General features: G+C 42.0%; 1 protein-coding gene across 1 annotated transcript in view; it reads right to left on the bottom strand.

Annotated features, from left to right (window-relative positions):
- Positions 1-5170, bottom strand: part of CD109 (CD109 molecule) — an 82368-nt gene extending 77198 nt beyond the window's left edge. Inside the window, exons 1-2 of the mRNA XM_064447799.1 lie at positions 4919-5170; positions 4464-4624 (exon numbers count right to left, since the gene is read on the bottom strand). Coding sequence (XP_064303869.1) covers positions 4464-4624; positions 4919-4983 — 226 coding nt within the window. The 5' untranslated portion in view covers positions 4984-5170. The remainder of the gene's footprint in view (positions 1-4463; positions 4625-4918) is intronic.
- Between the last annotated feature and the right edge of the window lie 10893 nt (positions 5171-16063).

The following is a 16063-nucleotide window of genomic DNA, read 5'->3' on the forward strand; positions in this document are numbered from 1 at the left end:
CTCTAACTAAATCTTATTAAGAATTAAAAATGTTCATGCAGTCGGGTAAATGATGACAACTCATTACACATGAAAGCTTTTCTTAAAACTAATTTGTTTTTTCAACTTACATGCTACTTACTCTTTCCAAATCATTCTAGCACCAACAAGGACAACAGCCTTTTCAGAAGCTCTCACAATTAAGGTATAAGGTTTCTCATACACTAACACGCACTGCAATGTCTGGGTAGCAAACCCTGTAAGACAACACTTCTTGCCAATTCAAACTCTATCTTTTTTGATTAATGTCTGGATAAATATGCATGGCAAGAGCTACCCTTCACTGTAATCACTGAAAAATCAAGCCATTCATGCACAAAATTTACCTTGCCTGTTATTCCCATCTTATTTTGTTGTTGGTGTTGACCCAGAAAATCCAACAGCTCAAATTGCACATAAGCCATTGTTATCTTCTACAGTCATTTTCAATCAGGGTGAGGATCTTTCTGATACTGCTCCTCCACAGAAAATGTGTCAAGGCTTGATATGGTGCACAGCAACAGCTTTAGTTACTGCTTTGTGTTTTTCTGGAGTCTGCTGCAGACAATGGAAAGGTATTCTCTCTTGGTGATGCACTGACTTATTTTTTTTTTAGTTGTGCTTGCTCACACAAAGTTTACCTGTAGCACCAACATCCTGCTCGCAGGCATTCAGTTAGTCTGTTTTCACTACATTTAATCTAATTAACTTAATTTCTGTACCAAAACATTGGTCTTAAACTACCTCCCTTGCTACAGTACATTTGGATTCTGGAATATTGAGCCAAGCTCAAAACATCAGCACTTCTTTCTCCATCACTCCAAAGAATACAAACTAGCCACTTATTAATAAATGTGTTTATTTTCCCTTTGTTATATGAAAAGCACAATAAAGATATGAACCAGCCTCCACTGCTAAATGGAGTTAAAACTCTAATGGACAATTTCCCAAGAATCACTCAAATATCAAAATTCCACTTCCACTGCCATTAAAACAGTGAATGTTTTATCAACCATCAGAGGGTAAACACTCTATTTCTTATATAAAGCAAGAGTTATATAAAGAAAAAAACCCTGTGCCTCTAATTCAACAAGATCCTTTTAGGGAGTTAAGTCAGAAATTTAGACCAGTACATGTACCATACTGAGCTGCTGCTGGAGGACCAGAGCGCATTCTTAACTTTAAGCAACTGAAGATGATGCACTTTGCCAGACAGGTATGTAATAGCTCTTATGCTTAAGTACTCAGCTGAACTCAGCCCGCAAGATTAAAAAGCACTAATAAAAACACTGTCCTCAGCCTGTCCCTTGTCCCCAGCATCCAGTTCCCAACTCCGTGCCCACCTCAGTTCCATCAGCACCAATGTTTGCACACAGAACCAGGAAACCTGTCTGCCAAAAAAAATATTCAAGAAAATAAAAACTTTCTTTTTCAGTCAGACCAGTTTCTCAAAGCAGTTAATCCCCTGCTATTGCTGTCACCAGACAGGGAAAAATACGAAAATACAGAGCATAATTGAGCCAGTTTAGGCAACGGGGACACTGAATTGGCAGCCTAGCCAAGGCAACCAATCACTTGCAGCTTTCTGGATATTCAGCACAGTCAACAACCTCAGTTACACCCTGCCTCCCTTAATACTTATTTTGCATTGACACATGGCAATAAAATTCATCAGACTCATGTGCACCACAGGAACAGTAATACCACTGTATTACCCACTCTGTGTAATCTAATGGGCCCAAGTGACAGAGAAAGCAACATTTTCTGGGTACTAACATATGCAGCAATCGTGTAATTTAAAGAAGATTTTGTGCACCTGGAGATATGTTTGGGTTTTTTTCCTTCAGCTGCAACAACTGGCTTAATAAAATGTCCCCCAGTCACATTCTTGGACTAACCCAGCTACAACAACATTGCTACATATCTTATCTTAAGTTTGGTTTGTTCTTCAGTGAAGAATTTAAAGCTTTAGAATCTTATTCGGACAAAGTGCTTTCTCTCTGATAAACTGCTTTCTCTCTGAGTAACTCTATTCACAACTGATCCACTCCTGTAGCACCTTCGGATACACGACTTCAACACTACGTCCTCTGTTACACGGCAGTTCCCTTGCTGCTGGCCTGTAACAGCTTTGCGTACATATTTGTTCACAAAGAACAAACGACTAACAAATTATACAACTTGGCTTTAAAGAATCAATGGCCACATACTAAATTTTAAGATTTTTGCAAAAGGGAATACACTGCATGCTCAGCACTTTTTTTTTGTTTTTGCTGCTCTATTTATCAAACAAAAAAGCATGGAAATTTCAAATATATATTTAAAAGACAGGAAAAAGATTAAAAATTAACAATAAATCCATGTACTTCAAGTAATAAAGTATAGATTCATCCTTTTTCCTCACCGTACCCAGTCTGATGCAGTGTCATGCCTGTTCCTGATCACCCACCGTTCCCTCTGACTTCAGCAACTCCCAGTGTCAAGCATCATTCTGTGTGCTTGCAGACAGAGACATCCACATATTTTCACATGCTTGGAATTATCAGCTGGTTGTCTGGTTTTTAATGTTGAAAAGGACAATAGCAGACAGGTTGAAACTCATGCAAGTGTCACTGACTTTGATGTTAAGCAGAACAGAAACGGGAAATTAAAGCCAGTATAGTTAGAGGAAGAAAAGGAGAAGACAGTTTTTCTTTTGAAAACAGTAATTCAGTTGGCCTGGGTTTGCCTTGGTTTCATATCAAAATACTGCCAGGAAAGGTTTGAAGAGGATCTGGGAACTTAAAAAGACAAACTCACTACTAATAGCATAATAAATGCATCAAAGTTATTTTCGCCACACAGTGAGAATGTTCCTTTATCCACTGCTGAATCCTCCCCTGCAGGGGAGGAATAAGCAAAATCTAAATATGGCATGTAGCGTGTCCTGGAGACTTAAGATTAAGGACCATAGGCATGGCAGCCAGTCTGTTTTACTTGCATGCAGATTTTAGGTCCTAGCAAATCCGTCCTCCTAAAGTAATTGCCTTAGTCATACATCACCACAACTATAAGTGTTAGATTTGGACACTAACAGTTCAGGTGTATAAATTTGATTTAAATCAGGAACGAACACTTAGATTAATTTTTTTTAATTAACAATAGCACTACAGGAAAATTGCCTCAGCTTTATGCTTTGACACTGGCTGCTGGAAGACATACACCTGATAACAATAAAAAATCATAGTGGATAAACAATACCCAACCTGAAGTAAAACGCGCCAATGCATAGTTCTGGAAATTTTTTTCAGAATGTTTGAAATAGCAAGAAGAGTTTTGATCAGATATGCTTTTCTGCATCATGGGGCCATGAATTTTTTGATCTGGTCAAATGCTCTCCATCACACTCAAAGGCCTCAGCCTTCTCTACAGGTTGTGAAGAGGGGTGGGCTTTCATGAAGGCTTTGAAACGAAGGTGTGATGCTTTCAGTTAAGGCATCTACATTAACTATAAGACACTAACAGAAAAATTAGTTGACACCAACAAGATGAAAGTGCATTATAGCAGGGTAGATTTTTCTAGGACCTCACACTGCCCCCAGACTCTCTACTTTTGACAAAAAAAAGGCTAGAGTTTGGGTGTCATTTACATTGCCTCATACTAAGAGCAGTTTGAAAGCTGGATTATCCAGGCAAGGTGTTTTCTTTCTAATGAGAGCAAATCTCAGGCAGGACACCTCTATGCTTCTGCTCCCAGCTGGCCTTTATGAAAGGGAGCAGTGACCAGCGTACCTCAGTTCTCCAACCACTCAGAACTGCCACCACATCCTCTACTGCTGCCCGCGGGGCATACATTAAGTCAGCCTGCTCTAAGGTTTACTCATCTTCAGTCCTCAACATGTCCCACGATTCAGTTCTTGAGCCTTAAAAATTTCTGTTTCCACAAACGCACAGAGCTTCCAAGTAACGGTATCTGACATGGTCACCTCCACTTTCCTATCATCCTCAGGTCCTCCTTTTCTTAGGGCATGAGAAGCAGCCAGTTCCAGATGCTTTATCACCTTGTTCATTCCACCCTTACCATAATCCCGCTTGCTTCCACTTTGCTCCTTAACAAGCCCACCAGTAAGCACCTCTTCTTCTACTTCTTCTCCAGTGGCCCAACTACATGAACCAGAGTACTTCCTGGCTCCTCAGAAACCCCACATCCATCAGGCTTTGCTACGATCTGATTATTTTCAGAGTTTAAAGTGAGTTAGCACACCCATGCAACCACTCACTATCCAGTTCAGTCACCTACGTGCACACAGAGCCAGCAGAGTACGAGATTATTTTCCCATAAGTGATCTCTACTTGGTAAAGTTCCTATTTTAGTACCGTTCAGAAGCTGTGATATTTTGGGAGCAACAAAATAATTGTGGGAGAAGGCAAATCTAAATCCTCCCAAGACAACTCCATCCTCTTACCTTTCTCAAAGACCATTTCCCTGCTCAAGATGGTCTCGTTATCTCTGATCACTTCTCCCCTTACGGTGACCTGTGCTGGGCTGTCCCGCAGCAGAGCTACCCCAACAGTCACGTTTGCTCCAGGCCTGATGTTCCAGGGAACTGCCACCAGGAACGTAGGTCTGGAAAATCCAAACGGGCAGAGGGAGAAAGGGCAGGGAGTGAAATTCAATCCCCCAAAAAGTAACAGCGTCCACATAATCACGTACGATGCACGTTGCAAAGCTCCTCCGTTGCGCTCCACCGCGGAGCCGGAGGGGATGCTCGCTGCCCAGGCGCTGCCGAGCGCACCCAGGGTTTGCAGGACGGGGAGGAGGCAGGGCGGCTCTGCCCGCTCGCCGGACAGGCTGCCGGGGCGGACCTGGGGGAGCCCCCCGCTACCCCGCGCCCCCACCCGCCCCTCCGGCCCCACGTACCCGGCTGCCGCGGAGCTGCAGAGGAGGAGGAGGAGGAGGAGGAGAGCGCCGCGGGTCGGCTCCATGGCGCTCGGCGCTGCCCGCAGCGCGGTGGCTCCGCCGCTGTGCGCAGGGCCGGGGGCGGGCGGGAGGTGCCGCGGCGGGCGGGGAGGGCCGGGAGAGGCCGCCCCAGCCCCAGCCCCAGCCGCAGCCGCAGCCCCAGCGCCGGGCGCGGCCCGCCGGCCGCAGCCCCACAAGCAGCCGCCGGGGCGTTCCCGGGGCCCGCCCGGGGAGAGCGGAGCGGAGCGGAGCGGAGCGGGGGGGCGGCCGAGCAGCGGGATAGCTGCTCCTACACATCGATATCCAGGGGTGCGCTTCTGCTCCCCGCAGCCCTCGCACGCCACGTCTGCGGGCAGATGCCGCTGGGGAGCGGGTGGGATTCTCGGGCGAACAGGACATCGTACAACATAAACACGGAGGGTCGTGTTTTCCGCCTGTAGCACCGAGCAGAGCGGGAGCCTGCTCGCGGGGTCTGCCCGGCTGGCGATGAGGCTTTGCTCTGCAGGGACTTGGCGAGACGTGGAGAGCCCGCCGGGGCGCCGCTGGCGTGGGGCTCAGGCTCGCTGGCAAGCCGGGCACGGGTCTTGGTCTGAACGGGGAGAACGATACTGGCAGAAATTCAAGGAGCCTCGTAGCTGCTTAAAACGTGAACCGATTGGTAATGTAGCTCTGGCTGGACTGTCCTCTGTGCCCAATATCTGCAAAACAAGGTCATGCCTGCACATGCAGCGTAACCCACTTTCAGGGTCCAACAAGTGCACTGAAGCAGCTTGGGTGAGGTTCTGCTCCTTTAGCGTGTTCCTTGTAACTGTGTCGGCTAGACACACCTAGCGACGTTTTGATTCATCTGAATTCTTTCATCCCTGCACAAGTCCTGCACATTTAGAAATTCCACCCGGTTCTTGAGGTCTGCCTCTTGAGAAATGCAGGGCTGGCATCCTCTGCATTGTGTTACGCAGACAAAATACAGTCAGTTGTAGCCCCGAAGAGAAGCATCATGTTTTGTTCTTAGGAAAATTGGATATGAACAGAAAATGCACATAAACACTGTGCTCTGACAGTACCCTCAGCAGTCATGTAGTCTCTTCACATCTTTTAAATTTGCTTTTGTAAATTTTCATACCTCTACTGATTCTTTTTGGAACGCCAGTTGTAGTGACAGGAGAGAAGGTGCCACCTCTGTAGACTAGGGAAGGGGTGATATTACAGCCACCACAGCTGATGCCTGGGAGGTCAGTCTTGGCATCTCACTTGCAAAAGGTGCATGATGAGGCAAAGTTTGGGAGAAGTTTGCTGTTGCTATTTTTAAGTCCTTAGCTCATTGCTTGTGAGAAACAGGCAGGGAAGGTGAACAGTCACTGCCACTCCTTTTTCTGGAGATGGTGGGAAAAAGTGCTTACAAGTAGTGCTGCATCCCAATTCCCCAGCCTCAACAGTAAAGCTACTCATAGTACACATTTCTCCAGTCTGGCACTGAGCCCAGCTGGCACACCACCATACCTGTCAATACTCATCAGCTCTCTTAGTCTCCAAAACAGTATGTCCACATCCAAACTTCCTGCTGGGTATATGGTCCACACTAACTCCCAAACCGCACTTCCAATTGTTCAAGACAGCACTTGCTGGCCAGGGCAAAACCATGCCAAGGTCAACTTGAGGGTAGAGACAATCAACTTCCAGTCCCAAGAACTTTTGCTGGCACTGTTTAATTCATTAGCATGGATGGAGCCCAAAAGTCCATTAGTGAAAGTGCTTGCAAATGTCACAGCTTTTGCCCAGCTGTGCAACAGTACTGTGGACTCCCATCTTCCCTTTTTTTTTTCCTAAGGGCTTGTTGTTCAAAGATACTTTTGTATGTGTTTGATCTCTTCTTCTACAAAAATACCAATAAAAGAATCCACAGCAGGAAGAAAGAGAAGAAATGGATTATTAATATTGTGATTTCATCTATCCTGAATAGATTTATCACTGATACGAAATGGATAAACAGACATTAAATGTTAGATGCCATTCCATAACAACATGCAAGCTCCATTTCTTACAGTTATATCCATGTACTCAGAGACAGGTTAAATTAATGGAGGACCATCCTTTTACTTGGAGATCTCTGAATCCCCAAGTCTTCTAAACATACCCCCTTCATTCCCATCCTAATCCAACATGAAGTTTCCTCTGCGGGAGTTATACCACTCTTCGATTCCCTCTGCCTTGCCAGAAGACACTTAAAGCACCTTCTCATAATTTCATTTCCAAACAGGATATACTAGGCTGTAGTTACTTGTAGAGGGTTTTCATGGTTAAACATACCATTTAGCAATCAAATGTGGTATGTAAGGATTCAGTAAGTTCCCAGTTAGCAGAAAACTTAAACACATAATAGCCCACTTCAGGCATAATTTTAAGAGCCACACCTTACCAGCATCTAAACAAGGTCTTGATTTTCAGAAGTGCTCTGCAGCTGCTAAGTTTCATTGTAACATAAGTTGTGATTTCCCCGTAACATGTCTTCAACTCCTACATTCTTTTATCAAATGTGGTCCTTCTTTGTGCCCAAATGACACCAAATACTGTACGTAAACAGGGAGTAGTTATACTGTGTGATGGTGCCCATGAGAAAGTCAGCCCCAGGAGCTCCCTCTCCCATTCTCCACTCAGCACCTCCCAACCCTACTCTGCAGACTGTGCCTGGAGAGAGGTTTATTTCTAACACAATTCGTTTCAGTGGCCCCATTTGCAACACAGCCCCACAAGAGGCTATCAGCACAGTATATAGATAGGAAGCTGTGGAGTGTGAGCAGATATGAGGTGAAATGAAGAAATTTGAAGCCAGCTTCAGCGCTATAGCCAGTGTATGCTACAACTACACCATGTGTCTCAAGCCTCCTCTGCACACAGAGAATAAAAATTACTCAGGAGTAACTGGAAAATAAGCATACATCTAGAGAATTGGTTTAAGCTGATACCCTATTCATTCTCACTAAGTGTTAATCTATTTTTTCTGTTGGACTTGACTTGTGTGTCAGGTAAGCATAATTTATCACGCAACATTACCGATTACAGGGCTGTTACATTCCCCTCCGCTCTGTTAATCTGCTCATTTCAGTTTACGGTTGTCTACACTAGGGTTTCGTTATGCAGTTACATGTCACTGTTTAGCTTGATCTAGGTTAGGCTGGTAACTCAAACAAAAACAAGCAGCACTTCACTTTGTGGTAAATTGGTCAAATTTCAACTTAGGGGTGCCTAGATTTAAAAAGTTTTTGCATACCCACCGGCTTCTGTTATAGGGCACAGAACATCCTCAGCTAAAAAATACCTGTCAACCTAGAACAGGCCTGTTAAACTGCTAGGAGATCTGTGTTTAACTAAACAAAAGACCTTACCAGGATACACATGGTTTCCAAGACCATAGAAACAACAATTTGGATTTGGCAGTGTCTCAGGCCTAAGTAGGTTTTTAAATGCCTGGCTCTGACAAACACCTGAGAGACTAATTTATGCACAGAACTGGAAGCAGGAAACTGCACAGCAACCTACTGAGATCACCATGTGAGGGAAATTTGTTTTGGATCTGACTTCTGCATATTAGGAATAATTTTGAAGGAGTATAGCCTAGTATGAAAGGATTTAATAATCTTCAACTGCCCCAAGCCAGTGAAGTGGATACTCAGGAGACACAATTTGGGAGGTAAAACAGGTTGTCGCTGTGTTCGGCATGCCAACCAGGGAAGCTAGCTGAAAAATCCATCTCTGTTCAATTTTCACGTTTTGGAGTTAAGCAACCATTACCAGACTCAAGTTTTACACCCATCTATGATATGTCACCATAATGAAAATTCCACTTTTACCACCTTCACTGCTCCTCAGGAACTTACTTTTGCTAATCCTTCATGGTCTTTTGCAAACAGAGCCTGTAAAGGCTGCAAAAATCATCTATAGCACTGGCTCTGGTCTCAGGCAGCTAACAACCATACTGTTGTCTGTTCCTATCCCACTTAGTTTAAGTCTAGCCCAAATTTATGTATCAGTATCAGATGAAATCCCACCTTTGAGTTGCAGCTTAGGTATACTCTAAGTAAAAATGTCTTTAAGTAAATACAGAGAACCAGAATGGTTCCTTAATGAGTCCAGAAAGCAACTTCTGCCTTCGTAAGTAAGAAGGATCGCAGCACCTAGCAAGCACTACTAGTTGTATGAAGACGGGCTGGAAATAAACACATGCACAGCAAGGTCTGCTTTTCTCTAATATCACATGTAGAAAATAGTACTGTTTGGTTAATGTAAAAACCTCAGCACTACAGTCCTGAAAATACTGGGGAAAAGCTTAACAAAAATTATAACAGCAAGGACTTGAATGGTCAATGCTCTGACCTGCTTTTAGCATTAGATGCTAGACTCAGCCAGTCAGACATTCAGCTGGATTCAGCAGGTGTGCTGAATTTGTTGGCACTGTGGTGCAAACAAAGTGTGTTGCCATGAAATGAGGCAAATTCAGGGAAATCTGAAGAGCTATGTAGTGTGGAAATTTGAACGAGAAGATCGCTATGGTCTTTTCCTGCACAATATTCTGTCTTTTCAAAGGCTTAGCTGGTTGCCTTATGCATCACTGAACTCAAGGCCTGCAACAAAGCGTATTTAGGGGCTGGATAAATCTTTTAATTAATCTCAATAGGCTTTGGAGGAGGTCCTAGCAGAAACTGTGATTCAGCAGTTCATGGAACTAGGAAGGAAGAAAAAGTCTGTTTTATCACTCATTGCGAGTGGACAAGAATTATAGTGAACACTTAAAATAGGTGGGTGGAACATCATTCTGTGGTAGTAGGAGGGCACATTCCTTGCTTGGATGTAAGCCTGAAGAATTTGTGTTTGCTGGAAAGTACTGACAGGAGCATAGGGTATAAAGCTCTCCCAGAAGCGCTCAGCGATAACACTCCTGATGCTGGTTCTGATGATGGAATGTGTCAAAACGTTTTACACTACGCTGATGAAGGGTGTGTCACGCACTGAAACTTGCCCTGAGCTATCAGGGTAGAGTTTTATGAAAATCTGGTGAGGACTGCAATTAAGATCTTTTTACCTACTCCCTGAAGACATCTCTCTTGATAAACATTATTTGCAAATTCACTTCCGCTTGAACTGTTACTCCAGGCGTAGTGGGTAGGATTCACCTGGTCAAATGGGGACTGTGCAATTGTCTGCAACTAGTTATTTACATTTGCTGGATAGACAGTGGAGCAGAGTAGGCACTTTTCGGACCAGATTTATACGGCTTATTAAGATACCAATGTTTGAATGAGCAGACATTCAAAAGTGGCCTTCTAAACGAATCAAATAAATCCCATCCTAGAAGTACATGTAGGATGACTATAGCTTAAGTGTTCTCATTGAGTATTCAGTGAATCAAACCTAAAGATAGACATTAATTTTGACAAGCATTGTATCAGGGCCTGTTTCAAGATATCAGATTTTGTTTCTATTTCTTCAAAGGCTGGCATAAGACAAGCAAACAATGTCCAAACAGGAGAAAAGCTTCTTCATTGTTAATATAGCATAGAAAGAGCTCATTATCTTGGAATTATATGCTTATATTTTCATAATATTTTAATTTTTATTATTAAAATACCTGTACACATTTTAACCATATCCATAAAAAATTAATGTGATCAAATCTGTAAATCTTGTATTACTGCATAATATGCAATATTATATGTGTGCTTTGAAATACGCCAAGAAAGTAAAGCTCTGTCTTTTAGGAAACACATCAAATGTAGAAGGACATCATGGTTAAGACTTCATGAGGCTCTGAGGGATTCACTTTTAGAAATGAAACTCAGAAAGGAAGAGAATTAAAGAAGGAATGACAAAATGATACTCTGGGAAATGTGAGTCTGAGGAGCAAATCTACAAATGATACACCTAGGAGTTCCCCTATAGCAAAGATAATCCTCAGTTACCAAGTTCTCTGGCCTTACATCCCTTTTGAACTGACTGAGCAGTGCAGGACCATAATGAGGACCTTGCCCCCTGTTTTTCCCAGAACAATTGCTCTTGGGAGTTGATGGATCTCACAGAACCATAATGAATTACTGTGAAATGACCCTATGTTCTTGTTGCTGATATGCTGAAGGTCCTCCAAGGTGCAAGTAAATGTGGTATCCATAACAGGTTTTTGTGTGTAGCTGAATTTTCAGATTTCCTCTGCAGGCATCCTCAAAGTAGACTTTTGGCTTTACAGAAATCAATGACACTGAAATAACTGCCTTCAGTGAGGTCAGGGCTCAAAATTGTATCCTCCACCTTTCTCAAATCTCTGTAACTTTGATATGAAGAATTGAGTTTTCTTGCATTATTTGCTGCATTTAGCCCCTTAACTTTGATTGATATCCTGTATCTTATCTGATATATATGAGCAGAACATTTAGGAAGCAGGGTCATGTAATGCATTTTTTATTGTGAAGTAGAGGTTATGCCGTAATTTTATTTTGTTTCAGCATTTTTCTCTGATTATAAAATGTTCAACTATACAGTAGGGGCATGTTAAAACATGTACAAACATACTGTTTTTATGAAAGTGAGAGAAAGACTTTAAAACATGATTTTGTAATAACTTGAGGTTGCCCTCAAAAATCAAAACCTCAACATTTTCCTAGGGCAGTATTTTTTGCAATTGTATGTGATGAAATTCCATTTACCAAACTTCAGTAATCATTTTTTCTTAGCCGTCCTTATTCCCTTTGCTCTCTGAGGGTTTTCAACAGGTCAGTGCAACCCCTCCTCATTGCAAATACTGCTGAAATGGCCAAGAAAAACCTTATTTTTATTAAACAATTTAGTGTGCATTAACAGTATTTCACTGTAAAGGTGAAGTTTCCCTGAGGATTCAATTATCTTAAACTATAGCCTATAATTAAACTGTACATTTAAATTACAGCTTTTAAAAAAGGAATTTCTAAAACCAGTATTTACATAATGCCATAGAGTAGTATATCACAGCATTCTGGAATACACACATTCATACATTGCAAGTTCACTTTTAATTAAGTACACGAAAACTGTCAGATTTCTTAATGAATCTATGTTTCTGTAATAGCTATCTACAATATTCATCTACCCATAAAAAAGGGGATGTTAGTACAGCAGTCTATTTTATAGACCAGTGTATCCCTTTAGGCAGAGGCAGCTTCCTTTCAAAAGCAGGCTGACCTGAGAGCAATTCGTATGTTGACAAACCTAATTTCCCACATTTTAAACAAACGTAAGTCAAGATATGGAGACAATGCCCTAAACCAAAAGACTAAAAAGATGCATATTTTAACTCATCAGAGAGAGGAGTGAGAGAGTCCTCCATGACACTTTGATAGGAAGAAAATAACAGGTGCTGATCTATGGGAGAAAAGTGTAAAAAGAACTAATGGTCAGGCATTAAAGTCAATCAAATGCAAATTAGAAATGAGGTGCATACTATCAACTGATGTTATCTTCTGGAGCACACTACCAAGGAAAGCAGGGCTGCTGCTTCTTTCTATGTCTTCCCATCAAACAAAAATGCCTTCTCGAAAGCCTAAACAATTAGCCTAAATAGAGGGGCAACTTGCTGAAATTCTGTACTCCATGACATACAGAAGATCAGGCTGGGGGATCTCCAGACAGCATGTTGAAAATCCATGAGGTAGCTTTTGAGCTGAGGGACCAAAATCATACAGAGATTAATGCATCCTAGAAAGGACAGAGCAGAGATCTACTCCTGAGGAAATGAAATAGAATTGACAAGAGGGAAAGAAAAGCACCTAACAATGGTGGAGACTGTACTATCTCAGTCCTGGTTTCCTCCATCTTGGTGTGTCAACAAAAGGTCAACATCAGAAAAAAGAAGATAGAATTAGAAGTAGTTGTTAAAATGAAAAGGTTTTGTAGGATGTGATCTCTTGCAGGACAGCTTTTTTTCTTTCTAAAAATGAAAACCAAACTTTCTGCTTGGAAATTGGTCAAAAGCTAAAATTGTGATCATGTTTAAATTTAGTTTGTTTGGTTTTTTTATCTAAAAAAAAAAAGGAGAAAAAAAATCCTTCACTTTCCACCGTGGTATCAAGAAGCAATAATTATTTAGAGTAAAGAGGTAGGTAGACATTAATTATGTAGGTAAAACCTCTCAGAACCTCCATTCTATTTTAGATGACATCCATCTGACAATCCCATGAGAGTCAACCTCATGTTACAGAAGTTGTCTCTTACAGAATCAGCTTCTGTAGCAGCTAAAATGGCTTCTATAGACATAAGGGATTAAGAATTATTTTTAAAAACACATTCAAACTATTTATAAAACTTGCACAAAGCTTTGTGTTTAGTTTAGGCACAGGTAAATACCAGTTTTCTCTCCCTGAGGACTAACTTTTAACCACATACTGCCTACAGGAAAGGAGGGAGCATGAGGAGTCCGATCTCAGTGATTAAGAAGGACCTGAGTAAAGGTTTCATGTTTCAAGTCACCAAATAAGCCAAAGTCTAAATAAACTTAGCCCTTGAGTAATAGGATATGCATTCACACTGTTCAAAAAGCAACTGTGTGTTCCATCGCCAACCACCCACAGTAGCAGTCATGTTTATTTAAATGAAGAGGGTGTGGACCCAAGAGCTACATCTTTCCAAACCTTACTGTAGCAACCGAATGTTTGGAAATTACTGTCATATATCTGAAATGTGTCCTATATTGGACTACTTTCTAAGGCCTCCTAGCCATGTTTTCAGGCTAAAGATTCACCCTGTGATTTTTCTGACCACTAACAGCAGTTCTGGGAGTGTCTTTTTTTCCTCTCATTTTGCTCCTTAGCAGTAATTTACTTCAGATATTAAAAAAAACCCAAATAAACTATATTTAAAACACGTATCACACCTGATGTTTTTTACTCCTGAGAGGGGTCACAGGATCACAGGACCACAGGAGAATTCAGGGCAGAGGATGCAGAAGGTGATCTAACCCAGCTTTCTGTTCAAAGCAGGGTGAGCAATGAGGTCAAATAAGGCTACTCGAGGCTTTATCCAGAAAGATCTTGAAAACCTCCAAGGACTGAGATGTCAAAACCTGATGGTTAGATGATACAGAGCTCTGGAGTTTGCAACTACGTTCCTTTCTATGTCTGAAACAGAGTTGTTAAAATTTTCCAACTGCACTTTCCTTATGCTTAGCTGCAATGCTTGTACATTTTCATCTTAATTCAAATAATGTAAACCACAACCAGGTTGCTATTTGAATGACTGCAGTAATTATTATTGTCTTGTTTCCCCTTCTCTAGTAAACAGAAATTTTGACAACAGGGCAAATAGCTTTTATACACTGCATAACACAATCAAAATGAGAATTGGTGGTAAGGAAGCAAAGAGTCTGTGATACTGCTGTTTCAGCTCTCTCAGCAAGGTATGGCAGTATGGTATGTCTTGCACACCGGAAAGAGCTCTGAGTGAGCAGGTACAAAGGATTATGTGATAGGCATCAGGCCAGGATTCGATCCAACTGATATTCAATGTGTACATGGCTAGGCTGTCCCAAGAGTGATCCTGAGCAATGTGGATTTGTTGGTACCAACTGAGTCAAGCCAGGGTTTACTCCCCAGTGTGGGTTGCAAAGGAAGTATAGGTATACGTCTATCTTTAAAAATTCCAGCCCTTGAGGCTTGATGCTCCCCAGCAAATAGAAGGAAAAATACTTGTAGGGTATTTAAAGAATATATATGAAAGTTATGAAAGACTGAAGGAAACTGTTCCATGCTAGCTAGAAAGAACAGTTTGGCTGCAGCTATCTGATGTATAGGGTAAGATAAAAAAACAAACCAAATGAAGAAACTGAGAGTTCATAAGGGGTGTATTGGCCTACTTAGCTGAGAATTTTTAAGTCTGAATTTAAACATTTATATTACTTTCCAAATCCTGAGGTGGAGAGAGTGGCAGCTGTAAATCATCCACCAAAATCTTCATGGGATTAACAACTGCAAGATAACCTGGAGAGAGGTCCCAGAAAGATGTCCTGCAGCAGGCGCGGACATGGAGCCAGTTTGTAGGAGGGAAAAGTCAAGGGCTTTGCAGAGGCTCCCCCACTCCACAGCAGGGTGAGGCTGGGCTTGCAGCAGGGTGCCAGAGACCCCCATGATGTTGGCACCTCTGAGGGACAGCTGGCTTCCACAGCCAGAGGCTTGGATTACACAGCAGCTTCTGCGCCCTCCCACCAGTCACCACGCAGCACATGAAAAAGCTACATAAAGGCTCCTCAGCTGCAAATGGCTCATCTGAGACAGTATGAGCACTGCTGTACAACTAGGTTCAGCTTTTTAGAAGTTAACTGAATGGGACCCATCTTGCTTTCCATCTCTCCCTCCCTCCTCCCTCTCTCTCTTTCTCTTCCTTTCCCTGTTTATTTCTCATTTGTTTTGTAATAGTCCTATTGTAGTTTTATGTAAAGTAGCTTGGGATAGTTGCCAATATTGCAAAAGAAAAAGCACATTGATTCTGTTATGGAAGTATTATAATTACCATAAATTTAGGCTTAAATTTGGAGTACGGAGTGACAAATTAGAGGCATAATTTTTTGCAATATTGTAACAAATTGCTTTGATAAAAAGACACCACATTTACTCTTTCAAAATTCAACATTTTTCCAATCAACACTAAAGGAGAAGTGTCTTTATTGTTGCAAGAAGCTTTGTTTCTTTTTGCTAGGTACACCTAAATACCAAACATCTGAGAATTTCAGACTTATGTCTTCCTTAGACACCTGCTGGTAAAAACTAGTAAAGTCATTTCCCCAACCAGTCCAAGGGATCTCACACTATCACGCACATTTTCAAGTCTCCTAGATTCACTGTTATGCAAGAGACTACTAGTTATCGAGTACCTAATTCACAGGTTTACCGTAACTGACATATTGTGTTCCTTGAGCATAAAAAAGCACATCATCCTGTCCTGCATGACAGGTTCCATCCAGCTTTCTGGGTGTTGTGGTTTAGCCCCAGTCAGCAACCAGCCACCATGCAGCCACTCGCTCACTCCCTCCTGGTGGGACGGGGGAGAGAATCGCAAGAGTAAAAGTGAGAAAACTCATGGATTGTGATAAAGACA

This window comes from Phalacrocorax carbo, chromosome 3, assembly GCF_963921805.1.
Source record: "Phalacrocorax carbo chromosome 3, bPhaCar2.1, whole genome shotgun sequence".
Taxonomy (NCBI): Eukaryota; Metazoa; Chordata; class Aves; order Suliformes; family Phalacrocoracidae; genus Phalacrocorax; species Phalacrocorax carbo.